Below are 16,602 nucleotides of genomic sequence, written 5' to 3'. Positions count from 1 at the left end.
AAATCTGACCAGGGATGTAAAAGACCTATACAAAGAAAACTACAAAACACTACTGCAAGAAACCCAAAGGGATCTATATAAATGGAAAAACATACAAGGCTCATGGATAGGTAGATTCAACATTGTGAAAATGACAATTCCCCCAAAGCAATTTACAAATACAATGCAATCCCATTTCAAATACAACAGCATTCTTTAAAGAGATGGAAAAACGAATCATTAACTTTATATGGAAAAGGAAGAAGCCCTGGATAATTAAAGCTCTATTGAAGAAGAATAAAGTAGGAGGACTTGCACTACCTGACCTCAGAACCTACTCTACAGCTACGGTAGTCAAAACAGCCTGGTACTGGTACAACAACAGATACATTGACCAAGGACAGAATTGAGAACCCAGACGTAAATCCATCCACCTACAGTCACCTGATCTTTGACAAGGTCCCAAAGTACATCAAATAAGGGAAAAGACAGTCTTTTTAACAAATGGTGCTGGCAAAACTGGATATCCGTCTGCAAAAAAATGAAACAGGAGCCATACCTCACACCATACACAAAAACTAATTCAAAATGGATCAAAGACCTAAATATAAAGCCAAAAACTATTAAGTTCATAAGAAGAAAAAATAGGATCAATGCTAAAGGCCCTGATGCACAGCATTAACAGGATACAAACCATAACCAACAACACGCAAACCCTAGAAGATAAGCTAGATTACTGGTATCTTCTAAAAATTAAACAATTATGCTCATCAAAAGACTTCACCAAAAAGTAAAAAGAGAGCCTACAAACTGGGAAAAAATTTTTGGACAGTACAAGTCAGACAAAGGTCTAAACTCTAAAATCTAGAAGAAAATCCAACACCTCTACAACAAAAAGACAAATAATCCAATTAATAACTGGGCAAAGGAAATGAACAGACACTTCACCAAAGAAGACATTCAAGCTGCCAACAGACACATGACGAAATGCTCGCGATCACCAGCCATTAGAGAAATGCAAATTGAAACCACAATGAGATACCATCTCACCCCGGTATTACTGGCACGAATCAAAAACACTGGAAATAACAAATGTTGGAGAGGCTGCAGGGAGATCCGGACGCTTATGCACTGCTGGTGGGAATGCAAAATGATACAACTATTTTGGAAAATTATATGACACTTCCTTAGAAAGCTAGAAATAGAAATAACATACGATTCAGCAATCCTACTGCTAGGAATGTATCTTAGAGAAATAAGAGCAGTCACACGAGTAGATGTGTGCACACCCATATTCATTGCAGCACTGTTTACAATAGCAAAAAGATGGAAACAACCTAGATGCCCATCAACAGATGAATGGATAAACTATGGTACATACACACAATGGAGTATTATGCAATGATAAAGAACAATGATGAATCTGTGAAGCACCTCGTAACATGGATGCAAATGGAGGACATTATGCTGAGTGAAATAAGTCAATCACAAAAGGACGAATAATGTATGAGACCTCTACTGTAAAAACTCATGCAAAAGTTTACACACAAAAAGAAACAATCTTTGTTGGTTATGAGGGTTTGGAGGGGTGGGGGAGAAACTAAACAGACAATAGATAAGTGGTAAGTTTGGGGAAGGGTAAGACAGTACACAGTATTGGGGAAGCCAGCACATCTTATACAAGGAAAGGTCATGGAAGCCCCATAGACACATCCAAACTCCCTGAGGGACTGAATTGCTGGGTGGAGGGCTGTGGAGACCATGGCATCAGGGAACATCTAGCTCAATTGGCATAACACAGTTTATAAAGACAATCTTCTACATTCTACCTTGGTGAGTAGTATCTGGGGTCTTAAAAGCCTGTGATCAGCCATCTAAGATACTCCACTGGTCACACCCCTTTGGTAGCAAGGAGAATGAAGATAACAGGATACAAGGAAAAGATTAGTCCAAAGGATTAATGGACCACAGCTACCATGGCCTTCACCAGACTGAGTCCAGTACAGGCAGATGGTGCCCGGCTACCACCACTGACTGCTCTGACTGGGATCACAATGGAGGGTCCTGGACAGAGCTAGAGAAGGATGTAGAACAAAATTTTAACTCACAAAAAAAGACCAGATTTACTGACCTGACAGAGACTGGAGAAACCCTGACAGTATGGCCTCCGGACACCCTTTTAGCTCAGTAGTGAGGTCACTCCTGATGTTCACTGTTCAGCTGGGAATTGGACAGCCACATAAAACAAAACGGAACTAATAAGGCACAGGGACAAGGACTAGAAGACAAGAGGAGACAGGAAAGCTGGTGATAGGGAGCCCAAGGTTGAGAAGGGACAGTGTTGACATGTCATGGGGTTGTTAACCATTGTCATAGGTCAATATGTGTACTAACTGTTTAATGAGACACTATTTGTTCTGTAAACCTTCATCTAAGGTACAGAAAAAAAGAATTATCTATGTGAGATCAAACTGACAACAGGAATGCAAAAGGTTTCATGGGAAGCCTAGGGGGCAGCGAGTTGAAGATAATGGTGATGGAATAATTTGGAAAAGGATAATGAGAATAGCAGCACAAGTGGAAGAATGTAATCGATGTCACTGAATTGTACATGTAAAAACTTTTGAAAAAGTGTAACTTTGGCTATGTATATTTTCACCAAAAAAAAAGTCCTACAAGGTCAAGAAGCGAGAGTGTTGACCAATGTCATAAAACAATATGTGTACTGACTGTTTAATGAGAAACTATTTGTTCCATAAACCTTCATCTAAAGTACAATAAAAAAAAATTTAAGAAAAAAATCTGAAGCTCAGAAATATCAAGCAAATCACCCAAGATCACTGTGGTGAAACCAGGATGTAGGCCTGGGACTTGGCCTTCATATTCCGTGGTTTTAACTACAGTGCTATGGCTGGACCCCTCCCATTTTGAAACAACCCTGTCTCTGTTTTCATTCTGCTGAGACGTGAAAATCACATCTAAAAAAATGACCTTTTAACATACAAGTGACTCTACTCCCCAAAACTGTGGCCTGTTTAGTATCCTGAAATCTAATAATCCAATGCAAATCTTCGTCTTTCCTTGGGCATAGGTGGGATCAAGGAGGGTGGGGAAAGGGCTAACAGAGGGGGCTAAATTTATTCTTCTGGGAAAACATCCTGAAGAATTCTGTTAAAATTTTAGCCTGAACCAGAATTTAGTTTTAGGTGAGCTCCGTGAATCAGTAGTGTGAGGGAAGGGTGAACAAATCTGAATTTAAAATGAGGGAATGGATAGTCCTATTGTTTTGTGCTGCTAGACCCCAAATGGAGAGTCATATTCCATTTTTGGAGCTACACATTATTGAGGACTTTGATAAATCAGAGCTTGTTCAGAAGAAGGAGACCAGGATGGTGAGGGGACCCAAAATCTGTTTTATGAGGGAAAGTTTGGAAAGAGGAAGGGCACATAGTACAAGCAAACCTAAGTGGAAGAGTGAAATGTTGTGGAAGACCTACAGAGGTAAGTGAAAGCTTCCCAAAGAACTATACAAAAAAACTAAGTATTTAGAAGAATACTACATGTTTTTGTATGGGAAGATTGAATATGGCAAGTATTAGCATGTCCCTCAAACGTATCTATAAATTCAGGTAAGCTCCAATTAAAATCTTAATGTTTTATGGAATTAATAAACTGATGTAAATTTTTTTTCTTGAAAATAATTTAAGAAAGGCTAAAAAATTTTTTTTTAAATAATAATGGAGGAGGACTTTTCCTACAAGATTTTAAAACACACTCTTCTATTATTGTAAAAATGTTGGTAATGCAACAATTTCCAATTCAACATTTTTCACTCATACAATTCAGTGAAATTGATTACATCAATCATGTTATGCAACCGAAATACAGTCTTAAACAATAGCAATTAAAAGGCTAAAGTACTAGTGCAGGAATAGATCAACATATCAATAAAACAGAATAGAGACCCAGAAACAGACAAACATATATGGGGGTTTATAATATTTTGAAGATAGCATTTCAAATTAGTGACACTAAATGGTATCAGAGCAATTGAATGTATCTGGATAAAATGAAGTTATTGCCTTTAATCATCCCCAAAATATTCCAAACCTAAAGAACAGAACTGAAGATAATACACAAGACTATTTTATATGTGTGTTTAGAGGGGAAGGCTTTTCTAAATGAATAGAAAATGAATACAATAGATTAACATTTTATAAGATAAAAATTAATAACTCCTATAAATCAAAAGTTACATTTTTATCTTTTTTTTTGTTACAATTGAGTCAGAATTTATTTAAAAACAATCTCAGATTGTTGAAATTAGAAATAGAAAATGATTGTACAGGTAAACGCCCCCTGACTGTAATATGTCAAACCTTTCTTTCCTAGAGGCCCTGACCCAACTCCGTCTGGCATCCTCCACCTCGCTATTCGGCCTTTTTTTTTTTTTTTTGGTCTTTTTCTCCGCTCAGGTAGTTCATTCTCAGATCAGTAAGTTTGCTGACTAGAAGCCATCCAACTGAGAAGTTAAATGCCAGTCCCCCTATCTCGGAGCCCTGGTGGCACAGTAGTTAAGAGCTACAGCTGCTAACCAAAAGGTTGGCAGTTCAAATCCACTGGCTGCTGTTTGGAAACCCTATGGGGCAGTTCTAGTCGGTCCTGTAGGGTCTCTGTGAGTCGCAATCGATCGACAGCGATGGGTTTTTGTTTTTCCTCCCTATCTTGCATTAATTCCTAATCTCTCAAATGAATTATAATGAGCTTCCTTTCTTGGTTTTGGGAGCCTAAGTACTCACTCCTCTCCCTAAAGGGCCAATATCCTTCTCCCCTCTTGTTCTCCTTCATACATTGACTGGAGCGGTGCTTGGTGGTAGCGGCCCTTGTACTGACGCCGCCCCTGAAGCTCTGACGGCTGGTGGCTGGATTTTAACTGCTGGAACATCTTTTAGAATGTAAGGATTAGCAACTTCATCCTAGCCTTTGGACCTTAGCAGCAATTCTGGAATAACAGTACACTTCCCACTGGAGGACCTGCTGCAGGGTGCCCTTTGGCCAGTCCCCTGCAGGGCAATTCCCATGGGCATCCTCAGCCTGGTAGTCTCCAGCCTCACCTCATGTCATGATTCTTCTTTCCTTGAAAACTTAGCAAGGGTGCACTGGGGATGGATTTAGGTCCCGGAGATACCCATAATCCTTTCTGAGCAAAATGGCCTCGCCTGAAACCCCACAGAGAGAGAAACCAATCACCAATGCCTAAAGCAAGCCCTAGGCTTCATTCATAGTGACTAATGGATAGAACAAGTGCAGATGTCAGCCACAAATTCCAACACAGGACCAAAGACAGAGTAGACTAAAAATGAATTGCTCTGTATTTAGGGACATCAGAGGGAAGTTCCATTAGCCATGGAAGTTTAGAAACAGGACTTGGAGGGATAGTTAGCCTGGGGTGTTGAGAAACAAATGAATTGGGCTAAATTATAAATCAGAAGTGACTGAGAAATTATTGCACTGGATTGAGAAAAATTCAGACTTGGGCTGTAAGTAGGCAGGCTGAAGACTCAAACTCTAAAATGAAGCCATAGAAAAGAAGTTATGGAAAATAGTTCTATTTTTGCATGCCCAAGTCTTTAGACGTATGGTGACTGTGAAAATTTGCTTGTTATATACACTAGTACTCCTTGCTCCCGTGCGCATAGAAAACATTGTAATTAACATTCATTCATCTTTGTAGAGCCCAGGGACAGGCACGTACTTCTCAGTACAGCAATGCAGGAAATCATTATCAATGGATTGGAGTTGGCGTGGGATTTAAAACTGATTTGCCATACATGTAACTAGAGAATGAAATTGAGAAGTATATCACACTCTGAGTCTTCCCTGCCCTAGGTTGGGGATGATTATGGCAAAATCAAAGGGATTTAAGAGACTCCTTTTTTATTATTTAAAACTTACTTTAAGATCATCCATCTGCCCCTTGTCTAAAATACTATTAGAGAGTAATTTGTTTGACCTAGACATTTTCATCTATTAAAATAAAAGTATGAGGAGAGAGAGAGAGAATCCCACTAAACTGATGCTTTCCTTAACAATACAGTGTAGGTTAACTCATCTGAATACTTTCCTAAGTCATATACTTCATTTCCCAGTTAAATAAAGAGCTTCAGGCACTTACTAGTAATTTCCATCCATTGATCTTTTTTTTATTGTCTCCAGTAATAATAGGAAGCATTTCTGATTATTTGGAATAAACATTACAATATTCTGAAAAAAAAAAAAAAAAAAGGACAGAAGAGACAGTGGAAATATAGACACCTTTAGAGAGAAGACCACATAGGCAATGAGCCTCAGCAAGAATCAGGAGACAAATGTGTCTTGAACATATGAAGGGGAGGAATAGCAGAGACCCAAATATGGATAGAGGCATTGAGCTGTTTTGCTAATAGTCAATTAGATTATTTGACATTATTTGTTATGAATCTAATTACTCTAGAGCCTAGGACATCCAGCTACTGGAAGAAGCAAAAGAAGGGACCATAGTTTGATATTATGATATGATTGGGGAACAAAGGCACTGCAGTTGGAGAGCTCCTAGTCTGATGGGGAGGACACACACAGATACACACACGCACAGATAACCCTGCAAAGAAATTCTAACAGCTTCAAATAGAACAGAGTGGCTATGTACACATATGTAGATTTCTGTACAGGTGTGTACAAAGATTCTCTGGTAATTAAGGTGACCAACATGGGTGAATCTATAAAGAGAAGATTTATGAAATATAGGCAATTTCAAGTAAATATGGAAGGAATAAAAGGAATGTTATATTCTCAAATAGAGACATATTATGGCGTGACTCTATGGTGGGGGCCTGGGAATTAAGACAGGGTAGAACTGTTCAACCAGGGGATGACAGAGACCACAAGGTGGGAGGTGGAAAATTACAGGGTGCAGTGACAATTGATGAAACAGCATCTTAAAAAAAAAAAAAGACATGCACCAGGTGCAGTTTTACACACACACATACACACATGCACACACACACAAACACCCCTTGTAATTAGGGTCCACGGATTCTGTTAGATTCTGTAGAAGAAAGCTTACTTATTTGAGACTTAATCCTGTTTATCAGTTTGTCTAAGCCCTGTTTCATGTCTTTGTTCCTTACACTGTAGATAAATGGGTTTAACATCGATGTCAATACTGTGTAGATGATTGTTGCTATCCGGTCCTTAACAGTATAGCTGGACAAGGGCTGGAAATAGACATAGCTAATGCTTCCATAAAACAGAGTGACCACAGTGAGATGAGAGCTGCAGGTGGAGAAGGTTTTGCGTTTTCCAGCAGCTGAGGGGATCTTGAGAACTGCAATGAGGATCTGTAGATAAGAGATGATGATACAGATAAAAGGAGCCATCACAGAGGCCAGCCCTTCTGTCATGGCCACAAGTTCATTGATGAAAGTAGAAGAGCAAGACAGTTTCAGAACTGGGTAAACATCACAAAAAAAGTGACGGATAACTTTTGAAGCACAAAAGGTGAGCCGATTCACTAGGAGGACATGTAGGAGGGAGTGGAGGCAGGAGACAGCAATGGAAAAGGACACTAGCAACACACAGTGTCTGTGGCTCATAAAGGTGACATAGTGGAAGGGATCACAAATAGCTACATAGCGGTCAATGGTCATAGCTGCCAGTAGATAACTGTCCATGTTTCCAAAGGCTAGGAAGAAATACATCTGTGTCAGACATTCAGCATAGGCAATAGTCTTAGTCTCTGATAAGAAGTTCATCAGCATCTTGGGGACTATGACTGTCCTGTAGCAAATATCAGCAAAAGACAAGATGCTTAGAAAGAAATACATGGGATTTTGGAGCTTAGGATCAGAGTGGATGGCCAAGATGATGAGCAAATTTCCCATTAAAGTGACTAGGTATATTATACAAAAGAGGGCAAAGAATGGTTTCTGGTCTTCAGGCCGAGAGGAGAGTCCCAAGAGGATGAATTAAGAAAATCTTGTTAGGTTAAATGTTCCCATGGACTTGTGTGCACCTGTGGATAAATAACATTGTCGATTAATGGTTTTTATGTCATCTAGAACATGCATCTTCCCATCTTATTCTCACATTGAGAAGTTATTCATAGAGAATTTACTCAGATGTTTGTTTTTCTTCTTGAATATGGAAAATTCAGAGGTGAAAATATGTTTTCACTTCTTTTTATATCTTTAAGATAGAAATATATAGAAAACAGATACAGGAGTGGGGAGAGAGGAGAGAGAGAGAGATTTCCTTTTCCTTTCTCTGTAACTGATAATCACAGGAACCACAGATGCAGACCTTGAATAGTGTTCAAGTCAGAATCTGATTAAAGATTATCATTGACTAACCCGCTTCTAGATCCACATTTCAGCTAGTTTGTGGATAATGAATAATCATTGCCTTAAACTGGGATATTTCTCTCCACATCATTTACAATGGAAGCAAGAACGTCGTCTAAAGAATATTGAATTGAATTATGATATCTTCAAACATTTATTGTAATACCTGTACTTCTATAGGTGAAAACTTCCTGCCCCATAGAAAACACACACACATACACACACACACACAGAGAGACATATGTATGATTAGAGAATAGTACAGGGTATTTCCTTAATACTAATCTCCTAAGACACCATGCAGAAAAGGCACCTGGTCCTAGACTTCTTTGACTTCTTCATAAATCTCAGGGCATGTGGTTTGTCTGTTTCATTTGGGGCGTTCACATACTATAGGATCTAATACACTCACACGCCCCTGCCTACCTATCATCAGCTCTTCATAACATGCGTGGAAACAAACAACTAGCCATTTAAAGTGTGAAGGATTTTCCTCAAGGAACGAGGAGGGTATCATGTGTCTCCATCCCAGTCCCCACTCATCTAGGTTCAGGTTAACGCTTGCATGTTTCTGGCTGTGTTTACTAAGTTGGACTGTTATTAACGCTGTCCCCAGTTTTCCAAAACTCTGTAAAAGATTTCCTGGGAGATTGCCAGGTATCACTGAAGGTCAGAGAAAACCTGGGTCAAGATAATATCCTAGCCTCTGTACAGCTTCCTCTGCTTGTGTCTCCATTTTCCTAAGAGACATACTGCATGTGAGCATCCTGTTACCACTGGTCATATCCTCTTCATTACCCTACTTTATAGCAAAAGTTGAATTTTCTATACTCTCTGCCTCCATGTCCTCATCTCACATTCTCTACTTAACCAAATCCAGTCAGGCTTTTGTCCTCACCAATCCACTAAAGGACTTTTTGTTGCCATAGACTTACCCTTGAGTAAGCATTTGACACTGCTGTTTACTCCCTTCTTTTTGAAACATTTTTTAAAAATTTAGTTTTCCAGATACCACTTTTCATGGTTTTCCTGTTTCTTTACTGGATTCTCCTTTTCAATCTTTAAGTTAGATTCTTCTTTTTTCCTCTTTTTAAATGTTGGAGTGTCCCAGGGCTCAGTCATCTATCCTATTATTTTCTCTACCTCTGTTTGTGATCTTAACTAGTCCTTTTACTTTAAATATAATTTATATACTAAAAAATCCAAAATTTCTATCTCCAGTTCTAAATTCTCTCCTGAACTCTAAACTCATATATCCAGCTGCAGCTCAGCATCTACACTTGAATGTCTAATGGCATCTCATTTATGATTTCAAAGAAAGAAAGAAAGAAAAAAAAAAAAAAAACCTCATGATTTCCCTACCTCCTAAATCTGTTCTTCTCTTAGTACATCCTATCTTAATAAATGGCACCACCACACCCAAGGGTTCATGCAAAAACTTAAGATTCATTCTTTATTATTTTCTTTCCCTCATATCCTCACACAATCTCTCAGCATGTCCTGTTGGCTCTGTGTTTAAAATATATCCCAATTCTAAATGCTTCTCCTCCTGTGCACCACTACCCAAGATACTCTAGCTCAAGACACCATCATCTGTCAACTACAATATTGCAATAAATTCCTAAATGGTTTTCCTGTATCTGCTTCAGTTTTCCTATAATCAATTTTCTATGGAGAAGGCAGAATGATTTTTTAAAAACATAGTTCAGATCATGTTAGTCCCCTGTTCAAAACCCCCAAAGTCTTTCCATCTCAGCATAAAATCTAAACTTTTTGCTATGTCCTACAAGGCCTTACATGAGTTGGCCTTCCATTCTTCTCTGGTTTCATTTCCTTTCGCTCTTTCCCTATCTCCTTGTGTTCTAGCCACACCTGTTTGTTTTCCACAAAATTCCAAGCATATTCTTGCTTTGGAACATTTTCACTTGCAGCTCCTACTGCCTGAAATACTCTTGCCTCATATCGTCCTAAGATTTGCCTCATTACCTTATTCAGGTCTTTGTTTAAGTATCTTTAAGAGAGGTATTTCCAAAAATTCTATCTAAAATTACTTCTCATACATATTCATCTCCACCACCTTGCCCTGTTTTACTTTATTTTTTGTAGCACTTATAACTACTTGAAATTATTATATATTTTTTAATTGAATGTCTGCTGAACTAGAGTATAAACAGTTATGGGGGAAAATGGGTGAAAAGAAAACACAAGTGAGAGAGTGAACTTGTACGAAAAAATTTCCCACTAGTGTCCCTGCTCTTTGAAAGACAGTTCATATCTTGAGGTCAGGAAAATGTAACTCAGAAGTAGAGTAGGCTAGCAGAAAATTCAACTGGTATAGATATTCAGAGGAAAATCTACATTTAAGGTACACATAAGTTAACTCTCTTATTTAGTTGGTGACTAATTATCTCTCTGAGATCAGATTTGTCCATCTTCTCACCAGGCACTCTCAAAGTTGATTTCTCACCTGGAAAGGACATTGAAGTCTTGTCTCTTCATTCATTCATTCATTCTATTCTCTTCACTTATGTTCCATAGAATGATCAGTCAAAAAGAAGGCAAAACTGTGCCAAGAAACAGTATACAGAAAAGACACCTTATCATAGAAACTTTCTTAATGCTTCCTGAATCTGAGTGCCCCCTTCTCTGGCTTCTTACCATCCTTTATAAGCCGTAGATATCCTCAGTTCCTGCTTTCCTCATGGGAACATCCTTTGCAACTGTTTCATTAAGTCGCTGATGCTTAGGGGGGAGAAGGTTAAAAAAAGCAAACATCCATTAACTTTGTCCAGGATTGTCTCCCAGGATCCAGAGAAATTACAAGTGTTTTCTCTCCCCCAGTGACTTGATATCCCTGTGCTTCAATCTCCAGGTGTAGTGCAACATGTGCTTAGGCTCGTGTAGGTGTCTAAGATGAACAATAATCCTCTGTCCCTGGTTTGCCCAAGCTCTCAGAGGGTTTACCTGGGAACTGTATCAGGTAATATTGAAAACAGAGTACCAGGCTGGAGCATGGACACCTGGCTCCAGTTTCTCCCTTGAGCCTAAAGAATTTTGATTTGGTCTCTTTTTTAGGGTCTGCATTTCTCTAAGGGACAACTACACCAGGACATCTGAGCATCGTTTGTCCTTTCTGTGCCTATCCCTCCCAAGATGAAATGTAGCTACTAGTTTAGTACCTGTGGCCTTATAAATTTATCCTCTAACAAAAGATAATGCCATTACCTTTGTCTTATTTCAGTTTGTGACACCTTACTGTCATCCTTTGCCCGCAGACCTTCTTCATAGCCTTTTCTTCCTCTGAGGTTAAAAAAATTGACTAGTATAAAGTGCCTGAAATGGTGCCTGGTGTTTAATTAGGAATTTAAAAATGAGAAACTGCCTCTCCTTTTATCCTTAACAGTGCTCTGATACATTGCATCTCTTAGCTACTGCTATGAGTTGGATTGTGTCCCCCCAAAAGATATGTTGAATTGCTGACCCTGGTACCTGTGATATGACCTTGTTTGGAAACAGGGTCTTTGCAGATGTAATCGAGTTAAGCTGAGGCCCTTAGGGTGAGCCCTAATTTAATATAGCTGGTATACTTATAAGAAGAGGAGAAGATACTCAAGACACGGGCACACAGGGCACAGCGGGAATGCCATGTGATGACAGAGGCAGAGATTGGAGTGACGTATCTACAAGCCAAGGAATGCCAAGGATTGCCAGCAACATCAGAAGTTAGACATGGAACAGGTTCTTCCCTAGAGCCTTCAGACAGTGCCCTGCTAACATCTTGATTTCAAACTTCTAGCCTTTATAACTGTAAGAGAATAAATGTTTAATGTTTCTTCAAACATCTAGTTTGTGCTGATTTCTTCTGGCAGCCCTAAGAAACTAATAAAACCTGCTGACTGTAATTTGTATAAGCCCTCTTTCCCCAGGCAATACGGATTCTTTTAGTAATTACTTAAGGAAAAATTAATATGTTGGAGAAAATTGTCCTCACAGTCATATTTACAACCTTAGGGTCATGGGTTTGTGTTGGGCTGATGAGAGTTTGGGCAAATTCTTTAAACCCTCTGAAAACTGGCTACCTTATCTGTAAAGAGAGAGTGACTGTAGTGTTATATCAGATTATAATATTATATCTTAGTATTTTGGTGGGGGGGGTGGGAATTAAAACATTTTATAGTGCCTGACATGATAATCGCTCATCAGATTGTAGCTGTAATTACATAACTGCCACTGAGGGATTCCTTGTTACTTGAAGTCTAAGTAAATATGGCTCAATGTCCCTATTTCACAACCTGCAGAAATTTAAGTTATCACAGAGATTTCTGCAAATTTTCAGGAGGCATATGTCCTTCTGGGCGTCTCTACCTCTGAGTTCCTGTTTCCAACAATGTCAGATAGGGACTGCAACTCATTGATCTAGAATTAATTCTTTCAGAAATTTCTGAAGGAAGAACTAATAAGTTGTGGAAAATTGTATTTAAAGCCCCCCTTAGAAAGGTAGGGCAGGGGTTAAGAACACAAACCATAATTTTCAAACAGAACAGATTTCAGTTTCCAGATCTGATGGTGTTGTTTGGCCTTCGTGAAGTTTTTTGGACTCTCATTTATCACATCAGAGTTATGGAAATAATGAATTGGTAGTTCCTTTGAAAAGTTAATGGAGGATTAGTATGACATGTGTAAAGTGCCTAGCTTGGTGCCTTTTACAGTTAAGCGCTCAACGTGTGGTGGCTGTTATTACATAGTCAATGTATCAGCAGGGTTCCTCTGCTGAAAATCCAGGTAATATTGGACAGAATCCCTCATTTCCATGGTCAATGGAAATTTAAATTCATTGCCAAGAATTCTACAAATCCCAGAGGCTTGTGATCTTTTTGTCACCTCTCTGAAACCCTCTGCTTCTGGGCATGGAGTTTCTGCTATTCTCCACACGGGCCTAGATGTGCAACTAAACCCTTCCCCAATTACTCATATAAGGTGGTCCTGAGTGGATTATGGTTTGCTAAAGATGTTTAGAGTATATTTGTGTGTGTCATGGGAAGGAGTTTCATTGAGGGAACAATTTCTAACTGATCGTTCATCAACCTGTTCTTATGAATATCCTTTGACAAGTCATGGAATTTTCATGTCTGCTTTATCCCCACATAGTCTGCAGTTCACACCAGCTGATTGACTCCTCTCTCCTATACATTCTCACAAGAGAGTAATTGAGAGAAGCCTCTTATCTTTTGGGTGCTTTCCATGACCACAGCCCCTCCTGTGAACTGACTGATGAAGGGGCAGCAAGATGGAATCTTGCATTTTCTCCTGAATAACCTTCCAGTGCCTGAACCATGTTCCAGCTGCATGGAGCCTGACCATACTTTGGTTCTTATTCCTTTGTGAGATCTTGCTATACAGCTGAGATTTATGCCTTCTTTTTTTCCCTTGTGAATACATACAATAAATCCTTTTGACAGTGTTGAATTTTACCTGAGCCTTGTGCTCCTGCAAGACTGTAACAGTTAAAGAAATTCACCCACTATTCTGTGTCCTGGGAAATGAATGAACTTCGACCCATCCTCAGCCTGTGCCAGTATACAATCCCTCCTCAGCATCCACTAATTTTGGGGAAAAACATTCCATGATCAACTATCTGATCCCACCACTATCATCAACTCATCCCACTTCCCACACTCCACCTTACTTTACCACACTCAGTTCACTTCTCCCTATAAAAGAAAAGCTGTTTTCTGCTTGACTTTTTTTTTTCTGCTTGACTTTTGAGATGCTTGCAGGTCCTATGGTTGTGGTGTTCTCCTTATTGCAATAGTCCCTTTCCCTCCTCTTGCAATAACCCTTTTGAATAAAGTCTCTCTTTACTTAAGCTGGATTTGTTTTATATTTGACACTGTTACTTAAAGGTGTGTGTGTTTCTCTGTATCTTGCAACTTAAAACAACCCAAGTAATACAAAATGCCTCCCCAAAAATGTATAGTCTATTTTATTTTGTTTCCTTAGTTTCCTGCAGATTTTTGGTCACCAGATTGTTGACTTGCCATTAAGCACATCATGTTTGTTTTTAAGTTTAGGAGACCGGAACAAGATGGACAAGAAATAGAAACTTGTTGAATACGTAAATGAATTGACAAATGTTTGAGTTGCCAAAGAAATTTATGAGTCTATGGTTACTCAAATATTTTTCAGAACTCACCAGGGAACAAAAGCATTTTTCCCGACCGAGTTTGATCTTTCTGGTTAGTAGGCCGGCTCAGGTCTTTTAAGGAAGAAGGATCCTCAACGGTTGGAGGCGTTTACTACCTGGGTTACTGGGGCCTAACAGTCCTCTCCCTGGGGAAGTGGTGCAGTTGAATTCAGGTAAAATGGTATTAGTAAGGAGACACTTAATGTTCAGTGTTGCAGTCAGCTGTGCTAGTGGAAAGCAGGGAGAAAAATATTCAGATACTGCGTTCATGAGGGACTGGACTGGAACTGATTCACCACCAACAGTCATATAGTGGACTGATTTCATTTGTTGAGAATCTAATAACTACAGAAGCCAGGGCCCTAATCTTTGAGGAGATGCAGAAGAAGGAGTCATGTTTCTTACTTGTATAATTGGAGAAAAAGACAGATCTTGCTATTGAGAAGGCCTCTAGCTAAATGTAATGAAGTTACACACACACAAGCATACGCACACACACGCACACAAACATACACCAGGTCAAAGACTTTCAACTGCTTTAAATAACTCTACCCATTGCTGTCAAGTCGATTCTGACTCATAGTGATCCTATAGGACAGAGTAGAACTGCCCCATAGGGGTTCCAAAGCTGTAATCTTTACTGGAGCATACTGCCACATCTTTCTCCTGTGGAGGGGCTGGTGGGTTCAAACCACCTACCTTTCAATTAGCAGCCAAGCACTTAACCACTGCACCACTAAGGCTCCTGACTAACTCTGCATAACAATAAACCCAGATGCATGAACAGGGATACTCAGGATGTTATAGTGAACAAACTCAGGAAACAGGAGGTATTCCAGAGAGTTAGGATTAAGTGATAGGGATGTGATTTCCCATAAAGTAGACATGTGGTTGATTGAGGTTTAGACTGGACACAGACATTAGGATTCAGGTAGAACTTTTCCCAGCCAGGTAACATTAGTTTCATGACATTCAATAAGCATTTCTCCATTAGGGATGAAACACCATTATTGAATGTACTATCCTTCAGAGTCTAATCATGAACACATTAAAAACTTACACTCAGGGATTACGATTTGTAGGATTCTCTTAAGATCTCAAATCCTCTTATTGCGACTTCACCCTGTCCATCAGCTTTGCCAAGCCCTGCTTCATGTCTTTGTTTCTCAGACTGTAGATAAATGGGTTCAACATCGGTGTCAATATTGTATAGATGAGTGTTGCTATTCAGTCCTTGACAGTATAGTTGAACAAGGGCTGGAAATAGACATAGCTAATGCTTCCATAAAACAGGGTCCCCACTGTGAGATGAGAGCTACAGGTGGAGAAGGCTTTGTGCTTCCCAGCAGCTGAAGGGATCTTCAGAACAATGGTGAGGATTCTCAGATAAAAGATGATGATGTATGAAAAGGGGGTCATTATGACAGGTAGTCCTTCTGTCTTTATCACTATTTCTCTGGCAAATGTAGATGAACAAGACAACTTCAGCAATGGGTTGACATCACAGAGGAAGTGATGGATAATATTGGAAGCACAGAAGTAGAGCTGATTAATCAGGTAGACATGCGGTAGTGAGTGGAGGAATGGGATGCAGAAGGAGATGACCAGCAGCAGGATACAGCGTTTATGGCTCATGATGGTGATGTAATGAAAAGGGTTGCTTATGGCCACATAGCAGTCAGTGGCCATGGCCCCTAGGATGTAACTATCTACATTAGCAAAAGACAGGAAGAAATACATCTGGGTCAGGCACTCACCATAAGGAATGGTCTTTGTTTCTGATAAGAAGTTTATCAGCATCTTTGGAATAATGACTGTTGTGTAGCAAACATCAACAAAGGACAGAATGCTCAAGAAGAAATACATGGGGGTCTGTAGGCGAGTATCTGAATAGATGGTCAAGATAATGACCAGGTTTCCCATCACAGTGACGAGGTCTATACTTAGAAAGAAGACAAAGAGAGGCTTCTGATCCTCAGGCCTAGAGGATATCCCCAGGAGAATGAATTCAGAGGGTCTTGTTAAGTTCTTCCATCCCATGGTTTTGATTTTGCCTAA

The 16,602-nt window shown here is 39.4% G+C and overlaps 2 protein-coding genes across 2 annotated transcripts; both read right to left on the bottom strand.

Annotated features, from left to right (window-relative positions):
• Window positions 1-7,040: 7,040 nt before the first annotated feature.
• Window positions 7,041-8,018, bottom strand: LOC101355004 (olfactory receptor 1L3). The gene is given in 1 exon segment (XM_012555330.2): window positions 7,041-8,018. A coding segment is annotated over 1 exon segment (978 nt).
• A 7,633-nt stretch (window positions 8,019-15,651) lies between these two features.
• On the bottom strand, window positions 15,652-16,602 carry LOC101354752 (olfactory receptor 1L1-like). Its single transcript, XM_012555402.2, is given in 1 exon segment — window positions 15,652-16,602. A coding segment is annotated over 1 exon segment (933 nt). The 5' UTR covers window positions 16,585-16,602.

This window comes from Trichechus manatus, unplaced genomic scaffold, assembly GCF_000243295.1.
Source record: "Trichechus manatus latirostris isolate Lorelei unplaced genomic scaffold, TriManLat1.0 scaffold00038, whole genome shotgun sequence".
In the NCBI taxonomy this organism is placed as follows: domain Eukaryota; kingdom Metazoa; phylum Chordata; class Mammalia; order Sirenia; family Trichechidae; genus Trichechus; species Trichechus manatus.
The sequence above is the reverse complement of the archived record's forward strand: the minus strand, read 5'-3'. Positions and strand labels throughout refer to the sequence as shown.